Source organism: Epinephelus fuscoguttatus, linkage group LG2, assembly GCF_011397635.1.
Source record: "Epinephelus fuscoguttatus linkage group LG2, E.fuscoguttatus.final_Chr_v1".
Lineage (NCBI taxonomy): Eukaryota > Metazoa > Chordata > Actinopteri > Perciformes > Serranidae > Epinephelus > Epinephelus fuscoguttatus.
This window is the reverse complement of record NC_064753.1, coordinates 36,955,361-36,971,759: the sequence shown is the minus strand read 5'-3', so window position 1 is coordinate 36,971,759 and position 16,399 is coordinate 36,955,361. Positions and strand designations below refer to the sequence as shown.

Sequence of the window (16,399 nt, the reverse complement as noted above, 5' to 3'; positions counted from 1 at the left end):
GTCAGCAATATTTTCATGTGTCCTTCAGAAACACATCCAAGTTGACACATTGCTGTCATAACAGAACAGACATGTGGGAGGAGATGCTTTCCTTTTGGGTCAGGGAGTGGATCCTTACTTTAGGCCACTGCTGAGAGACAAACACCTCAACATCATGATCATAGGTAACTAATTACAGATGATTTGGTATGTTAATTTTTTCCTAGATGTTCCATATTTTCTATATTAAGATTAATAAATGAATTAGTTGATAAATAAGAACAAATTACAACAAGAGAGAGAAAAGCCAAAGCTGATGAAGACAAATACTACTATAGCTCTCAAAAAAATTCACAATTATTATTCATATGAAGCATTACCATATTAAACATTTTTATTTTCTTATCAAAAGTACAGTACCAGTTTGAATGAACACTTTTGTATTGCACTGTAAACAATATTAGAAATGTCTACGTCTCAGTGATTTGTCCAGGGATGGGATGTTGCATTGTAGAATAAGCTGTTATTGTTGATCATCAGGAGTTTGAGTGTGTGCATGCGTGCGTGCATGTGTGTTTGTGTGTGTGTGTGTGTGTGTGTACATGTGAGTGTGTTTGGGTGGTAGGTGTGGGCGCGTGGGTGTATTCATTGTTGCAACAGTCCCTTACTCTTGGTTTAATGCTGTAAACCGCTTGACATTTGACAACAGCAGAAATATGTGAAAACATTTTGGACTTGAAAATTTTTTCTCCCAGAAATTTTTGTATCTGGTTTATCCTACTGAAAAGACTGCCTTATTTTATACAATATTTATACAGTACATCCCACTGTGCAACTGCAACGGACATCTGGAGTTTTTATTATAACATAGTCAGAAGGTTATGTTCAAGTAAATCTCAATATTTTTATAGACAATGAATTTTACACTGGATTTGCAGCATATGAGATCAACCATTCTAGCTATCTGAGTACCTGTGAATCGGACGGTCACACAGAGCATGTATACAGAGAACTAAATGGTTACAAAGGATGTGGATCGCAGAGTTGTCTATCACTGTCTTTAAGCAGTCTCCTAGAGGCCAGCTTGCATTGATTTTTGATCAAACGTCATTCAATTTTGGCCACTTGTCCAACATCCTTATGCACAGCCCCAGGGAACAGCTTTTTGTTCAAGGCTGGTTTCAGATTAGGATACTAATATATGTGAAAGATTGTTGCTTATTAAGAAATATTTCCTCTTTAAACAGTATATAAATGCCATAACAGCTAAGCAAATGATGGTTAATAAGACGCATTGACCACGGTTATCTTTGTTTCTCTCTTATGACAGAATTGTACACTCAATCAGGGGATTTGTTTGTTCCTTCTGATTCACATCTTGGTCTGAAGGCACGGAGAAAAAAAATTTAGAAACTATTCAATGAAAAATAAAATAATGTCAATTATAAGTTTGCCGTCTGTTTCCTGATTCAGCATCTTTCTTCTCGTCTTTTTTTCTCTCATTCTCTAGCCTACAATATTGCCTTATTAATTTATTTAAAGGAGCAGTGTGTTGGGTTTGGTGCTATCTAGTGGTGAGGATTGCGGCCACAACCAGCTGAAACTTCTCCCATGTGCCAAATATGAACTTCCAGTTATAATTCCTTCTTTGTTTGAGAGGTTTGTACCAGGAGCTGAATTATCTGCAGAGCTCTCTTTCGATCTGAAACAAATAGACCCATTGATTTAAATCAGTAAAAACACTGAATAAAGCAGTTTCACATTTAAAAAACTGTTTTTCTGATGCTCTTGTTGCAGACGGGTTGCTATAAACAAAAACAAAAAGGGTCTCCCATGTCTAGATCACTTTGTTGACACATCTATCCACTGCAGCCTCTTCTTTTAAAGGTTTTGTGATACTAAAGATGCCGTTCAACCGCCAAATTCTTTCCTGGAGAGTCAATAATTCACACTATAATATATTAGAATGTGGTCAATAAATCAAATAGACTAAAAACTTGAACAAGGTGAACTCTGAACTGTGAGTCTGCCGGAGCTGGCTGGAGAAAGTACTGGAAAACTGGAAACACATGCTGGAACTGATCCAAGTGGACGTGTGATGCACTGGTGGAATGTAAGTTCGTTTATTCAAGAACTGTACTGTACTACAGTTTTGAAGAACTTGACCTGTGTAGGCCCATTTCCATTTTATGTTACTTTAACATCCACTCCACTACATTGTGAAGGCATATACTGAAGGCCTAAATAATTGACACATTTTCAAGAAAATAATCAGGATGATAATTTAAAAAGGTAATGCATGGGGACAGAAATATTGGAGAAATGAGTCAGTCTTAAACTTCATTTTCCAATTATGCATGTTTATAATGTTGTCAGTTTACACGTTGAATCTTTTTTTTACTTCCTTTATATGGTCATCATATAATGATACAAAAGCATGGAAGAATACAATCAATAACAAGAAGAACAAAGGGTACATATATACTTAAAATTTGATTTGTCTTTTAAGTGTTTTCAAGTCACAGTTTCAGTTCATGGTTGAGGTGGTGAATTATTGGGTTTCCTTTCAGACCATTTGCATTTAAGGATGAAAAACTTACCATATAAAATGAGAAGATTTAAAATAGAAACATGACCTCTATCAGATCACTTGCCACAATAAAAAATAAGTTACACATAACATCAAGAAATTTTCAACATCTATCCAGAACAATTTTACATAAATACATTCATAAAATAGATAAATTACAGAACACACAGGAATTAGAAAAAATATTTCCTGTATTTATGTAAATAGTTTGTTTTATAGATTAAGTGTATAATTTAAAAATACACCTCACCAACCTTATTGTTAACAAAATGTTTGTTATATTAGGACACGATTAATTGTTAATTAATATTCTCAAATTCCAATATTGTTTGCAGCAATAAAAGAGTATTATATTTCTAAAAATAGATAAATACATTTACACATTTTTCATCGTTTATGTTTCACGTTGGACTCGTCCACTCTCACAGACGCTCCCATGTTACGTAACATAAAAACAGCTCGTCAGACTTTGCGACAAGTCGTCAGAAGAAATCGCCGGAGCGAGCAGACTGATGGCTCCCGTCGCCCACCGTCGGCTGTATTAGAAACTGTTTTAATTTTACTGCAGATTTAGTGGAGTGGTGCTATGTCTTCGGGAATGACTGGACAAACACCGTGAGTTCACATTTACTTTGTTTTCTTAATTAAATACATTTGATAACTTGAGTAATACGAGCTAACACCACACTGCATATTTGCGCCGATCGGTTAGCTAGCCAGCTAAGCTAACGCTAGCCGCCGTATTTGCCAGTGTAATCAACCAGCTAGCATACTCTGTTGTGGCCTGCTAACGAACGTTAGCTTGCGGGCTATCAACTGCGCGCGTAAAAAGTTATGAGAATTGTTGAAAACTGCATTCCTCTACGTTTCAGATAAATGTATTAATATCAGGAAAGCCCAAAAATACGACTGTAAGTTACGTTACTTGCTAAGTTGGCTAGCTCAGCATTAGCTTTAGTATCAGTTAACGTTAGCTAACTTTGGCTGTTGTTAGCTTAGCTGACAATTAACAGTTACGAAATCGCAACGCCTCTGGCAGTTGGCACAGAATAAATATGGTTTTGTTAACTTAATCAGAAAGACGGGTCCTTTATCAACAAAAATATATTTAAAGCGCCACCATTTAACTTTTAAGCGACGTCAGTACACGTTTGGTTGCCACAAAACGCTATCAGTAAACATTACATAAGTGTGTACTATTACCCCTTGTATATAAACGTGTAAAACTTTGTCTAAATAAATGGCGCATAACAGAGAAAGAAAGTTAAAACGTGTCCCCGTCTTCAATTTGCACAACTCAATTATCTAACTAGCATTATTACCACCAAGAGTATCTAGGCAAAGACACTGAAATGGCCATTTTAATCTCCCAATTGTTTCACCTCTCATCTAAGATTCACCAGATTAAATATTTATGAGCTCGTTACTTGACACTTCACTATTATACTGTTAGTTTACTTTTCATATACTTTTACTGACTGTTATCCAACTGTTTACACCTTTCAGTTCGTCATTGTGCATATATATGTACTACATTCAGTTAATACATTTGCAATGACTGTAAAATGTTGAAGGGTGCCTGAAACGTGATTGCCAGCGACTGCTTCTCTGTAATTGTTATATACATGATAGATAATATCAACTTGAAATGGAAAGTCCGTTATCTGTTGATGTTTTGCTTTTAAGTAGTTTCTTGTTAAAATGGTGCAGTAAACGTTTAAAGTATGCTTACTTAATTGTCTGTTTGATGTTGTTTTCTTTTATTCTTAAGGTGCCTATCCAGCCGATGGGATAAGCCAGCCCCATCTAAACAGAGTGTAGATGTAAAGCAGCAGAGGAGTAGTGAAAATGCTGCCCAGTCTGTCTCATTATCAGGAAGCGTCAACACTGCTGGTTCAAACAGCACAGTCTCCCAGCCACCACAAACAGGAGAAAAGCCAGCACCTCAGGGAGGAGTTGAAATGGCTGCGGCCATGGCTGCTAAAATAAATGCCATGTTAATGGCAAAAGGAAAGCTATTGACTCCTCCACCATTACTCGCAAAGGTGTGTATGATGGAAATAGTTGTTGAAAATAACTGCATAACATTTCTTGTTTATGGCATCCTGAGAGGGCTTATAGTTTCATTGTCACCCCACATTTCTTTTAGACCCCTCCAAGCGTGCCTCTTCCAGCCACTACAGAAGAAATGGTAGTAACAGAGGTCGACATAAACGATGTACCGCTTAATTGCAGGGACCTTCTTACTAAAGGCAAAACACAGGAGGAGGTAAGTGAAAAGTGACTGTGGTAGTTTGTCGGTGAAGATTCTCAGTCATCCAGGTCATGGTAATCGCACGTGCTATATCGTAGGCAACTGGACTTGTTTGCGTTTCTTGAAGACGTTTCGCCTCTCATCCAAGAAGCTTCTTCAGTTCTAAATGACTGGTACAAAGTTGCAGGCTTTAAACCCTGTGTGGGTGGGAACCCTTGCAGAGTTGTAGGGGTCACATGTGAGCTCTTAGTTGGAGCACAAGTTGGGAGTTATCAAGACACTGAATCATCGGCCTGAAAATGTGCCCACTAGGACAGAAGGGAAGGTGAAGGAACAGAAACACATCAGGAAAGCACTTCAAACCTGTGGCTGTCCCAGGTGGGCCTTTGCTAAAACCTCAAAAACACCCAGAGCAGACAGAGAGGAAGAGACACAAAACGTAACAACATTGCCATTCCTTATGTCGCAGGACTGTCTGAGAAACTCAGGAGGATTTTCAATAAACACCACATGCCTGTGCACTTTAAACCCAGTAACACACTGAGACAGAAATTTGTCCACCCCAGGGACAAACACCCAGGCATGAGTAAAGTAATGTAGTTTATGCAGTTCAGTGCAGCCATGAATGCACAGATTTATACATTGGGGAAACAAAACAACCACTCCACAAGCGCATGGCACAGCACAGGAGAGCCAGCTTCTCAGGTCAAGACTCAGCTGTCCACCTACATCTACAGAAGGGACACTCCTTTGACGACAGCAATGTGCACATCTTGGCCAGGGAGGAAAGATGGTTTGAAAGAGGAGTAAAAGAAGCCATCTACGTCAAGCTGGAACTACCATCGTTAAACAGAGGGGGTGGCTTACGACACCACTTATCACCCACCTACAATGCAGTCTTGGAAACCCTCCCCAGATGACTTCACACCTGGTCCCTCCTGACCCTAACGACTCACATGGTGGCCAGGTGGGTCAATGACTGACATTGTGACCTTAACAACTCTGAAACTAAGAACTCACATGTGACCCCTACGACTCTGCAAGGGTTCCCACCCACACAAGGTTTAAAGCCTGCAACTTTGTACCAGTCCTTTAGAACTGAAGAAGCTTCTTGGATGAGAGGTGAAACGTCTTCAAGAAACGCAAGCAAGTCCAGTTGTCTACAATATAGCGCTTATGATGACAGTGGTAGTGTTGCATTTGAAACACCACATTGGTTAAAATAAATGGGAGATGTGAGGGGAAAAAAAAGGTTAAGAAAGGTATTTAACAACTTTGAATAAACATCTTCTCTATAAATCCCTCTAATGTCAAACTTCCTTTTACCTTTTTCAGATCCGACAGTTTAGTGGAGCAGTCGTCTCAACGAAAGGTCATTACATGTCTGATGCTGAAAAGGGAAAAGCAGGGTATGTACAAAGACCAGAGATGTCCCGATCAAGTTTTTCTTGCCCATATACACATCCACATTCTTTACTACTGCCCAATCTGATACTTTTATTTAACCAAATCATGTTCAATAATCATCAGGGTTCAACACTAAGGTTTTTTTTCACTTGCCCTATAAAAATTGTTTAATTTAAGTGGCTATCAAATAACAAAGACTGCAGTTATTTTTATGTTATGTAATCTTTATTCACACTGTATTTATTAATTAAAACAACATATGTCATGTATTGTAGCTTAATTCCTACACAAAAATGACAGTGTCAGGGCTTAAAGTGAAAAATTTGTCAGTCGTTCTCCGTCTGTAATTTTGCGCCCTGCTTGAGCCATGCCCACCTCTATTTATTTTTCACCCCTCTCTCCAGTTCTGCTGTATTAACACCGGGTTTAATATATTTTGCTTCCATCTCTCTGCCCTGCTCTACTCTATCAGTAGACTACCACATCCACCTGTTGCACAAAACGCACACAGCAGTGTTTCCCCTAGGATGGAGTTGTAGCAGTGGAGGTGAAGCACACGCAGGAAAAATAATTTTCATATGCGTGAAATTTTTTTATATGCTTGCAAAGCACAGCCTGCTGGGATGTTTCTATGTATCTACTGGCATCAGAAGAGCTCTTTAGGACTAAGTATATACAGTACATGTGTGCACAGTAATGAGCAGGTGAAATGTCTGTCTAGCTTACATATGAGGTGTCTCAAGATTTAGGACCATACAATTTTATTGAATATAATAAAAGTAAAAAGTCACATGACATGCTGCTGTTTTGTGCTATGACCTATTTAAGTGTTGGAAGTTGTTATTTACGTGACAACGCCTGAACGCAACACGAGCTCAGCACGAGTGCCGTGCTGCGCTGCTGTGCCAGCAGCTGTTTGTCTGTGCGTAACAGCAGTCTGTTGATGTTATTTACACAGTGTCCATAACAATAACTTTGTCAGCTGACAAACTGCACCGGGCTCGGGGTCAGCTTTGGTCAGGAAACTGTAGCGTCCTCACCTGTGTGTGTGGCGGAACTCTGCCATGCGTGATACAGAGAGCAGAGGAGAATTGTTAACACGTGACCATGTAGAGACAGAAATGACACGATGACATAACACCATAAATAGTATATTGTTATGTTATTATATGAAGCGTCCGTCGTGCAAAATAATATCAATGGGGGCTGTGGGCAGGACGTTACACAGCATGTGTCTGTGACTTCAGGCAGAGAGACCGCTGCATCAGAGCAGAAGAGCGCGTTTTAAAATACATTTATTTTATCAATTAGTTATTAACTTTTACTATTTTGAGCAACTTGCCCGATCGGGCAAGTGAGTTGTTAGTTTACATGCCTGACCTTGAGTTTTACTTGCCCCGGGCAATCGGGCAATCGTTATTGTTGAGCCCTGATTATGTATCTGACGCATTAAGAGTTGTAACCTACTATTTGGCACACCTTTCATTAGTATTGGCTCCAGACATCTTTAATGAAGACATGGTGTTGTTCCTATCAAAGACATATTCCATAAATTAAAGTTTGACATCACTTTTGCAAGTATACTTACTTGATGCCAGATGGTAAACTAGACAATATGGTGTTTAGTTGTTTTAATGAAATGTCACTATATTTAACAGGAGTGCAATTAGGCCTGAAATGGTAGGGTTTTTTTTTAATACAAGGAAACAAGTACCATAACCCCAGCAGTTTAAAATCATGTACGAACAACAAAGTCGTAAGTACTCCAGCCAAGGAATAATAAATAATATGGTTGAGCGAGAGAGTGACAGAGGCTGTGCTCAGGTTACCAGAAGTTGTCAAGTGGCAGTAAATGTACAATGTAGGTTACAGTTTGCCCATGAATAAACAATGCAGCTCTTCAAGACCCAAGATGTTCACCGTGTCTTCCTTTCCAGCTAAAAGTAAAGGGAGAGTCACAGTGTGCTGCTCTCGGATTCAGTCCAGAGACAGCACATGTTGATCTGCTTAGCTTGCAAAATGTTCAGTGTCTTTTTCATTTGGCATTAACCTCACTTTAATGTGCTTACTGTAAAAAAAATAAATAAATACTTGAAGGGTAAATAAACACTTCAGGTCACTGTATTGCCCATGAGACACAGCCGAGACTCGAGCCTGCACACAGCCGGTGCAGACGGGTCATGATACATGATAACAATTAAACAAAGATTATATGCACTCCTGTAACTTTCACCAGCCAATAAAAGGAAGAACAAAAATGGTGGTGATGATGGTTAGTAGCTCACCCCTGTGGTAGGCATCACATGACTGTGGTATTGCAGTTATTGACACAGTCCTAAGGGCACCGCCATGGAATAAAAATTAAATCAGTCAGTTACCATATGAAATAAAATTCACTAGTGTTGCCATGATAATGAGAAGATAAGAGAACAGCAGTATGGAAGAATGTAGAAGTTCTGTGTTGTCCATGACATTTCTGATTGCTTTCTTTCAGACAAAGACCTTTATATTTGCATGTCCAGGGAAAGAACCAAGAGCAGGTCAATAGTAAGTAGCACTTTTTGAAAATCTCCTCAGTATGCAGAGTCTGGCATCATCTTCATCTAATGCAATTCACAAATGCCTGTTGTTTACGGCTGATTGTTGACATCTCTGCATCATCAGAGGCTGTGCAGAGGATAAAGGAGATCATCTCCGAGGACGTGTTGAGGGCCTCAGCAGCATCAGGAGGACAACAGGTGCCTGTAATGCCACCGCTCACACTCTACCCTCAGCCTCCTCGCCCCGTTGTCACCCCACCTGTGCCACGGATGCCCACCACCAACTCAGTGCCAGGACATCGGCCGGCAGCTCCTCATTCAGGGGTAAACGGGCATGGTGTTTATATTAATATTTATCTGCCTGTAACTAAACAACAAACTCAAAGGAATTAACAAACAAATCTAGAACTGAACATCAAACTAACTGTAAAAACGGAGGCAGCGCAGTCATCGGCCACTAGCTTGTAGAAAAAGTCCTATTGGTGCTGCTTCATCGGCCAAACCAATGAATCAGTTGAGCTCTAAAATAAAGCAATAGTCATTTATTTTGATGTGTAACTGTGGCACGTGAAAATCAGTTTATGTGCAAAGTGAAATCAGGATTATGTTGTATACAATTCATAATGTAGCTCATGTCTTCTGTGTTGAATATCTATTCTCTGTGACGTCTCATGTCAGAGTCAGGATTTTACAAATGGAGGTTAAGAAAGTGAGGCAAATGAAGACCATGTTGTCTTCACTGATACCCACCTCCTAAATTAAGCAGCAGAGAGAACGTCCCTGGTTGAAAGGGAAAAGCCTTGGATTTCTGCACCTGCTTACAAAGCCGCTCTACATCCTATTCTGACTTATAGATGTCAATAAAGAACCCTAATTATTTATCACATTTTTCCTACATCCACAGAGTTTTGTGCACACAAAGATTTTTGTGGGTCTGGACCACGTGTTGCCCTCGTTCAACGTGAACGAAAAGGTTGAGGGTCCAGGAGGTTCGTACTTGAGTCACATCCAGTCAGAGACAGGGGCTCGAGTCTTTCTCAGGGGAAAAGGTTCTGGCTACATTGAACAAGCATCAAAACGAGAGTCCTTTGAGCCTCTTTACGTCTACATCAGGTATGTTCACTTCAAATGGTCACCTTTTGTTAACTGTTCAGGATTTATGATTGTTACTGATTTATGTTTTCTCACTCTGTGACAACTTGCCACATTTATATACGTTTACAGTGTATTTGTGATGATCCATAATTAATGAACAGATGAATTTACTTTTTGTTACCTTTCATTAATACAATAGTAACAAATGTTAGTTAGACACAACTTGCATACAGTGTGGCTCTTGTCCAAGTCCCTTTGTCCTTCGACTTGATAAAAGCCAAAATGCGACCATACACTGGCTTTTATGCACGGGGTGCTAGTCAGATTGCATCCATTTACGATTGCTGTCGCTCAGCCATCCTCACCAAAACTCCAGAAGTAGCCTAGCTTAAAATGTGAACATAACACAAATGTTTATATTAAGTTATGTTTCACCATCCAATTGATTCATCCGTAAAGAACATACAGCCTGGTCTTATTAAATTGTCAAAGGTGATCATAATGTCGAGAATGGGATTTTAAATTTTCAATTATTGAATACTTTGCATGAGCATGTTACAGTCCCGGAGGATTGTTAATGTGCACCTCCCCTTGTACTGCCTTAATATGCACATACAGCAAGCCAATGCATCAAAACATTGTTTTCTAGTTGGAGCCGCGCCTCATTTTTAAACTGTATGGTTTGACTAAAATGAACAATGACAGCAATATAGTCCACGATGAGCAGCGCTAAAATCAACCTGCGTAGTTGTCCCTCCATTGTGTCTTGCTTTGCTTCATTCAGACCAAAGCAAGACAACTGTACATCTGAATATACCCTGAATCAGCTGTCTACGTGCCCTGCTGCATATAAATGCTAAAACCTCTTTCTTTTTGCTCTCTGTTTCATCATATTTAACACATGACCATCTGTGTGTCACAGCCACCCAAATGCAGCTGGTTTGGAGTCAGCGAAGAAACTCACTGAGAGTCTGCTGGAAACTGTAAGTTCATGATATTGTCACCACAAATGAAGTTGTGTAAGTTTAGTTGTATTATATGAGTCTGATGGGAGGTTTAAGAAGGTGAAACTATTAAAGCATATAGTTTTCACTGATACCCACCTCCTAAAGTAAAAGTGGTAGCGTGAACCACCTGATCTCCAGAGATAGGTCTTGAGTGCTCTGCACCTACCCACAATGCAACTCAGCTGTTGAAAATACATCAGCACAGCCTTTGTGAATTGTTTTGTAGCTCCTTACATAGTTTTGGTTTTCTTTGACTCTCCAGGTGAGAGCTGAAAGTACCCGTATGATGTCGATGTACACAGCCACAGGCTCAACACAACGTGAGTACTCTTTTATGTCTTGTAACTAATCCCACAGGGTGACCAAATATCAGCCACTAGCTGCCTGCATTCTTCTTGTGGTAATTGATCGTCCCTTGACGTCTTTAGTGACTCAACAATAGGATGAAATAGTACGTCACACTTGTCAAAACACCGTTAATGATTCATGTGATATGTGCTATTAACCCCACGTTCTATACTTTCATTTCAGCATACCCAGCACATGGATTTCCACCTAATAGCAATTACTCTAGCCAGGGGTCCTGGTATAACTACCCAGCAAATGGGTATGCTGGCGGCTATCCAGCGTACTCAGGAGCCAGTGGTTATTGGAGTAATGCAAATGGTCCCCCAAGTCATTCTAACATGTCGACAAACCCTCCATCTTCTCAGGCAATGGTTCAGTATCCGGTGTGTCCTAGGAAACCGCATCCCTATCTCGTCCAGGTAATTACCAAAGATTAAGGCTGCCACTAATCACTGTGTTCTACATTCATGTATTTTTCATTATGTTGATTGATGTAACTTGTAAAAAATTTTATGATATAAAGCATGAAAAACAGTTAAAATATTTTAAATTATATTATTTTATTGCCATTGCTTTGTCAGTCATTTAATAGACTGACCACTTACTGAGTTTAAATCTGCACACACATGCCATGATCTTCATAAAATGTCATGTTAAAAGCTTCTGAGCTCATAGTCTGTGTAATAATTTATATCATTAAGTTGTCAGGACAGTGTCAAGGGAGTTTAGCTTTTTTGTGTTGGTTTTGCTCTTCTTTAGGAACCTGGTAGCAGTGAGACAGTGGAGCCTGAAGGATCTTTAAACACCCCTGCTGACCCAGGAAGTCCCAAACGTCATTTCCAGGAGGGGGCTAAAGAAGAAGAGGTTAGCTCAGGAGTACCACCTGTACATGTCACTGAAAGATAACTGTCTTTTTTTTTTTAATAGTTGACCTGTTGAAGTTACTACTGGCAGATTCACTGTCCAGTCTTCACCATTCATAGAAAATGAAGTAGTTTCAAGCATCACTGCAAAAACCATGAAATTACACACCATTATATTCCATGAAATGATGGTATGAAAAGTGAAAAGTGTGTCAGTTTGTTCATCCTACGTGCATGCTGTCACTGTAGCGACTTGTTGAGTAGTAGGTCACGCAAATGTTATTTAAAGATCAAATGACCATCCCTAATACAAATGGGCATTAAACAAAGCCGAGCAGTGTTTTTTCACCGCAGGCTGCATCAGTGCTGGTTTGAAAATGGATATACAATGCTGACCATTTGGAAACTCCCGACATTAACTATCAACCCTGAAAGCTCTGTCAAATTCATATCTTTGTCTGTCATGAGACACATCTGTGAAGATTTAAATTAAAACCATTACAATGGTGGCAATTAAATTTAGTGTAGTGACTTTTCACCCTTTAAAATAATTTGAAATGTGTATTTTGAAATTAAAAAGTATAAATATGAGCAGTACTTCTCATCTTAAATATTTTGTACTTTTCTTCTCAGCCCACCAGCAGATCTCCAGAGCCTGCTGCTCATGAAGAAGCTGTACCTCCTGCCTCCAGTGTTGGAGAAGAAAAAGTTGTAGAAAGGTCTGTTAATAGATCTAATTTCCTTTGTGTATTATTGTTCGTAAAGCTTGTGTGGTGTGGATATTGATGTTTTTCTCTCTTCAGGATTCTGATGCCTCCACCACCACCTGTCTTTGTGGCTCCTGCCCCTGTTGCACGCAAAAGGCTGAGAGACATGGAGACAGAAGATCCAGTCAGTGTGCCTGGCAGCGCCGCGTCGATGGGTATGCCTTTCTTTCTCCAAATATTCTGAAAGCCCGAGTACTCAGACAACAGCGTTGCCAGATGGGAAATATTTAACTATGGTGCCAGAAGCTTAAAATGATTGGATTTTGAGAAACAAAAATCGTACGCAAGTCATCTTCACAAAAACAAGTATTTTAAAACTCCCTGACATGCCTACAAATTTTCCCACATCAATTTTTTAAAAGCAAGCTGATGTAGCTATGATGCGTGAACAGGAGTATGAGTCCGAAAGTCTGACCGTTTTTGCAATAGCCCACTTACAAAATTAAATACAAGACGGCACAATTGGAAACCTTTTTCATATTCTGCAGGAAACAGCCATGGTCACAAGCTAAAGTAACTGAATAATTGGGCTTACTGGTGCATTCAAAACTACCCCAGTTAAACTGAGCATACCTTAGTGAGAAAGTTCAAGCTCCTAAACAACAACCGTGGTCACGAGTCATGCTCATCAGAGCCTACACCAAGCAAGATTAGTTTAAAGGAGGTCGCAAAGGACTGCATAAACACAGGCGCAGTATCCATATTTTTGCTGTCCTGTTCATGTCGGTAAATTAATTAAAATTAGAGAGCACAGACTAAAATCAAGTACTAATTGTAAGTGTCATATAATAGAGCTGCCCCCAAATCATCAGCTGGGTAAAGCCCCTTAAAATTTAATGACACATGGTGACACTCTGTCGTACAGGGGGCAAAATTATCATACAAATACAGTAACTGTACATCTGGCAACGCTGCTCAGACATGTCTGTTGCATGAAATGGCATCTCCCCCCATGGAGGAATGGGGGAGGAGTGGAGACCTGTGTGACTCCCTCCACTGGTAGAAACCACTAACATGCTCTTCTTGTATATGTTTTTTGTCTTTCCCTTGTTTTCTCTCTCAACATGTGTCCCTGGACCTGCCTGTAATGGATGTGTGCTCTGCTGCCGTTTCATTTGATATCTTCCCTCCCCTGGCTGCGGATCAAACGAACTCAAAACCACCGCTAACATGGGGCTCCGCAATGGGTTTCCTTTTTGTTTTCTCTCGCTTTGTCTCTCCCCCCTCTCTTTCTCATGTCCCCCCACCTTCTCTCTACTTTTCTCTGTCTCTATATTTTTATTGTGCCCTTGCAGGTGTTGAAGAGGAGGTGTGCGAGAAGAAGTCTAAAGTGGACGAAGATGCATCAGGGCTAGTGCCCTACGGAGGAGACTCCTCCGATGAAGAAGAGGAGAGGACACGCAGCAGTAAGACAGATAACTCATAACCCCTGCCCTGCCCCATCCCCACTGTCCAGGACACCCTCAGACCCAAAGTCTGCATTCACAATATTGACACGGTTCTCAAACTCCATCAAAGGAAAAATCCACCCTCGTATTTTCATACACTGTTTTAGGACCATACCAGTGTTTTGCCAAGTGTTACTCCATTTACTACAAAAGATTTATCTGCTATTGCTGACCATTTTCTGTGCAACCCCCCTTTCCATTCAAGCAGTCATGGTTTTCCATTCATCTCTGTCTACTTACACACTTGAAATTTGTGGTTCCACTTTATGTACTGACATCCATTTGAGGACTTAAAAGACAGCTGACACTGTCGATTTGACAATCTTAATATAGCAGTAATGTAAAGAACAGATGATTTGTAGTAAACAGGCTGAACTTATTTAAAAAAAAAAAAAAAAAAAAAAAAAAACCCTGGTATGGTCTTTGAATTATCACCAGTTTCTGATGTTTGTTGCTCCCCTGGACTCTTAAGGGTCCTGGCTTAGGTTTGTTTGTGCATTTGTTTCAATTTTTCTTCCAGAATACCTACCTGTCACCCATCACACAGTGGGTGTAAATCTGTTGGGCTTATTTTAATTTATGCCCACCTATATAGCAGCTGTAAATATAGAAATATAGACGGCCCGCCAACTACTTCATTGTCATTAAATGTTTGTAGCCACATAACTTAAAATGGAGCACATCTTGTGGCTTCATGCTCATTGGGGCATTTTGAGGGTATGATTTCAGAACATACAAGTCTTTCCTCCCTTGTGTTATTGCTGTTTTCATAGAAGCCTTTCTTTCTTTACTCTAAGGCTCTGTCTGCACGTATATGGATCATTTTTAAAATGGATATTTTCCCCTCTCCATTTAAAAAAAAAAAAAACTGTCCACACAATCTCTGTTTTATAAAATAACTTTGCACACACTAGAATGCAAAAACAACTCCAGACGTTCACTGCTGTTGGCTGTCTCACACATTCTCCACTCGTTGCAAAGGTTTTAAAGACTACAGGCTCATGTTACCTGTTTAAAAAAAAAAATTTACTCCTTCTATAAAGAGGTGAAGGAGCTCACTAAAAGATTCGAGTGATGCTCTGGACATGCTAAAGTTTTCCTTCTAGTCCTCATGAACAATAATCCCACTCAAAATTATCCCACCATCTGCCATTTCGCCTGGGCCTGATCCAAAACCAGTGGTTCCCAACTGGTCCGGCCACGGGATCCAGATTTCTCCTTAGTCATTAGTTCAAGGTCAGTGTCATACTGGCGTTTGGCCATGCTGCCGAGCTAGTTTGCTGTCTGTCAGGTAGCTGTCTGTTAATCATTTCCTCTACAGCAAGAAACAGCACTTCAAAGTAAAGCCTCTGTGCTGGAAATTCACTGTACATCAAAATAAAGTGTGTTTTATACAAACTTGAAACATTCACGAGTCACTCGCGGTCCATTCAGAATGGACCTGTGACCCACTTTTGGACCGGGACTCACCAGTTGGGAACCACTGATTCAAACCATGGATGCTGGACTAAACATTTGGTGCAGCAGCACTAAGTTTTAAATGTAAAATTATCATGAGACAAAGCTCTGGTAACAAAGTGGTAGCCCACCGTTGTTGTTATGGGTTCTGGCTCACGCTCATTACACAAAGTAACAAAAGGCATGTGCAAATTGAGGAGATGACCTCATCATTTCTTAAACAAATTAAAAAAAAAAAAAAAACTCAGTTTGCGTGTGGACTAGAGGCCAAAACGTTGAGGGAAAATGGACATTTTCAAAAAATGTTTGTATTCGTGTAGACCGGGCAGAAGATACTGACTCTAAAACCTTTATTTCACCAAAAGAGACATTTTCTGTTACAATATGTCACTACTATCCAAAATACTCACTTTTAACAGTGTGGAAGTTTTCAGGGTGGATTTTTTCTTCTTAAGATGTGAATACACTTGTATAATAACTACAAATGGATTTTTATTTCTTAAAACACTTGTTTCATTTTTTCAAAGCATCTTTTGTTAAATCAAAAACAAGCCCTTCTTTCCTCTTTTTGGACTTAAACAGTTGGTCTGCTGCAATTACTGATGCTATAAATACATATTGTAAAATTCAGTGAAACTTTTTT

At 39.7% G+C, this 16,399-nt stretch overlaps 1 protein-coding gene across 1 annotated transcript; it reads left to right on the top strand.

Moving 5' to 3' along the window:
• The first annotated feature begins 3,029 nt into the window (after window positions 1-3,029).
• On the top strand, window positions 3,030-16,042 carry LOC125898828 (KH homology domain-containing protein 4-like). The gene is made up of 14 exons (XM_049592783.1): window positions 3,030-3,184; window positions 4,341-4,614; window positions 4,719-4,838; window positions 6,159-6,232; window positions 8,725-8,777; window positions 8,895-9,094; window positions 9,675-9,883; window positions 10,788-10,848; window positions 11,135-11,192; window positions 11,404-11,639; window positions 11,980-12,084; window positions 12,717-12,802; window positions 12,887-13,005; window positions 14,146-16,042. Exons 1-14 carry the CDS (start codon window positions 3,156-3,158, stop codon window positions 14,274-14,276), a joined length of 1,755 nt encoding a protein of 584 aa, XP_049448740.1. The 5' UTR covers window positions 3,030-3,155; the 3' UTR covers window positions 14,277-16,042.
• Window positions 16,043-16,399: the final 357 nt, after the last annotated feature.

Coding starts and splice junctions, on each gene's coding strand:
- LOC125898828 (XM_049592783.1), top strand. CDS start 3,156: ATGTCTTCGGGAATGACTGGACAAACACC. Junction 4,839..6,158: donor AAGGCAAAACACAGGAGGAG/GTAAGTGAAAAG, acceptor TACCTTTTTCAG/ATCCGACAGTTTAGTGGAGC. Junction 6,233..8,724: donor GCTGAAAAGGGAAAAGCAGG/GTATGTACAAAG, acceptor GCTTTCTTTCAG/ACAAAGACCTTTATATTTGC.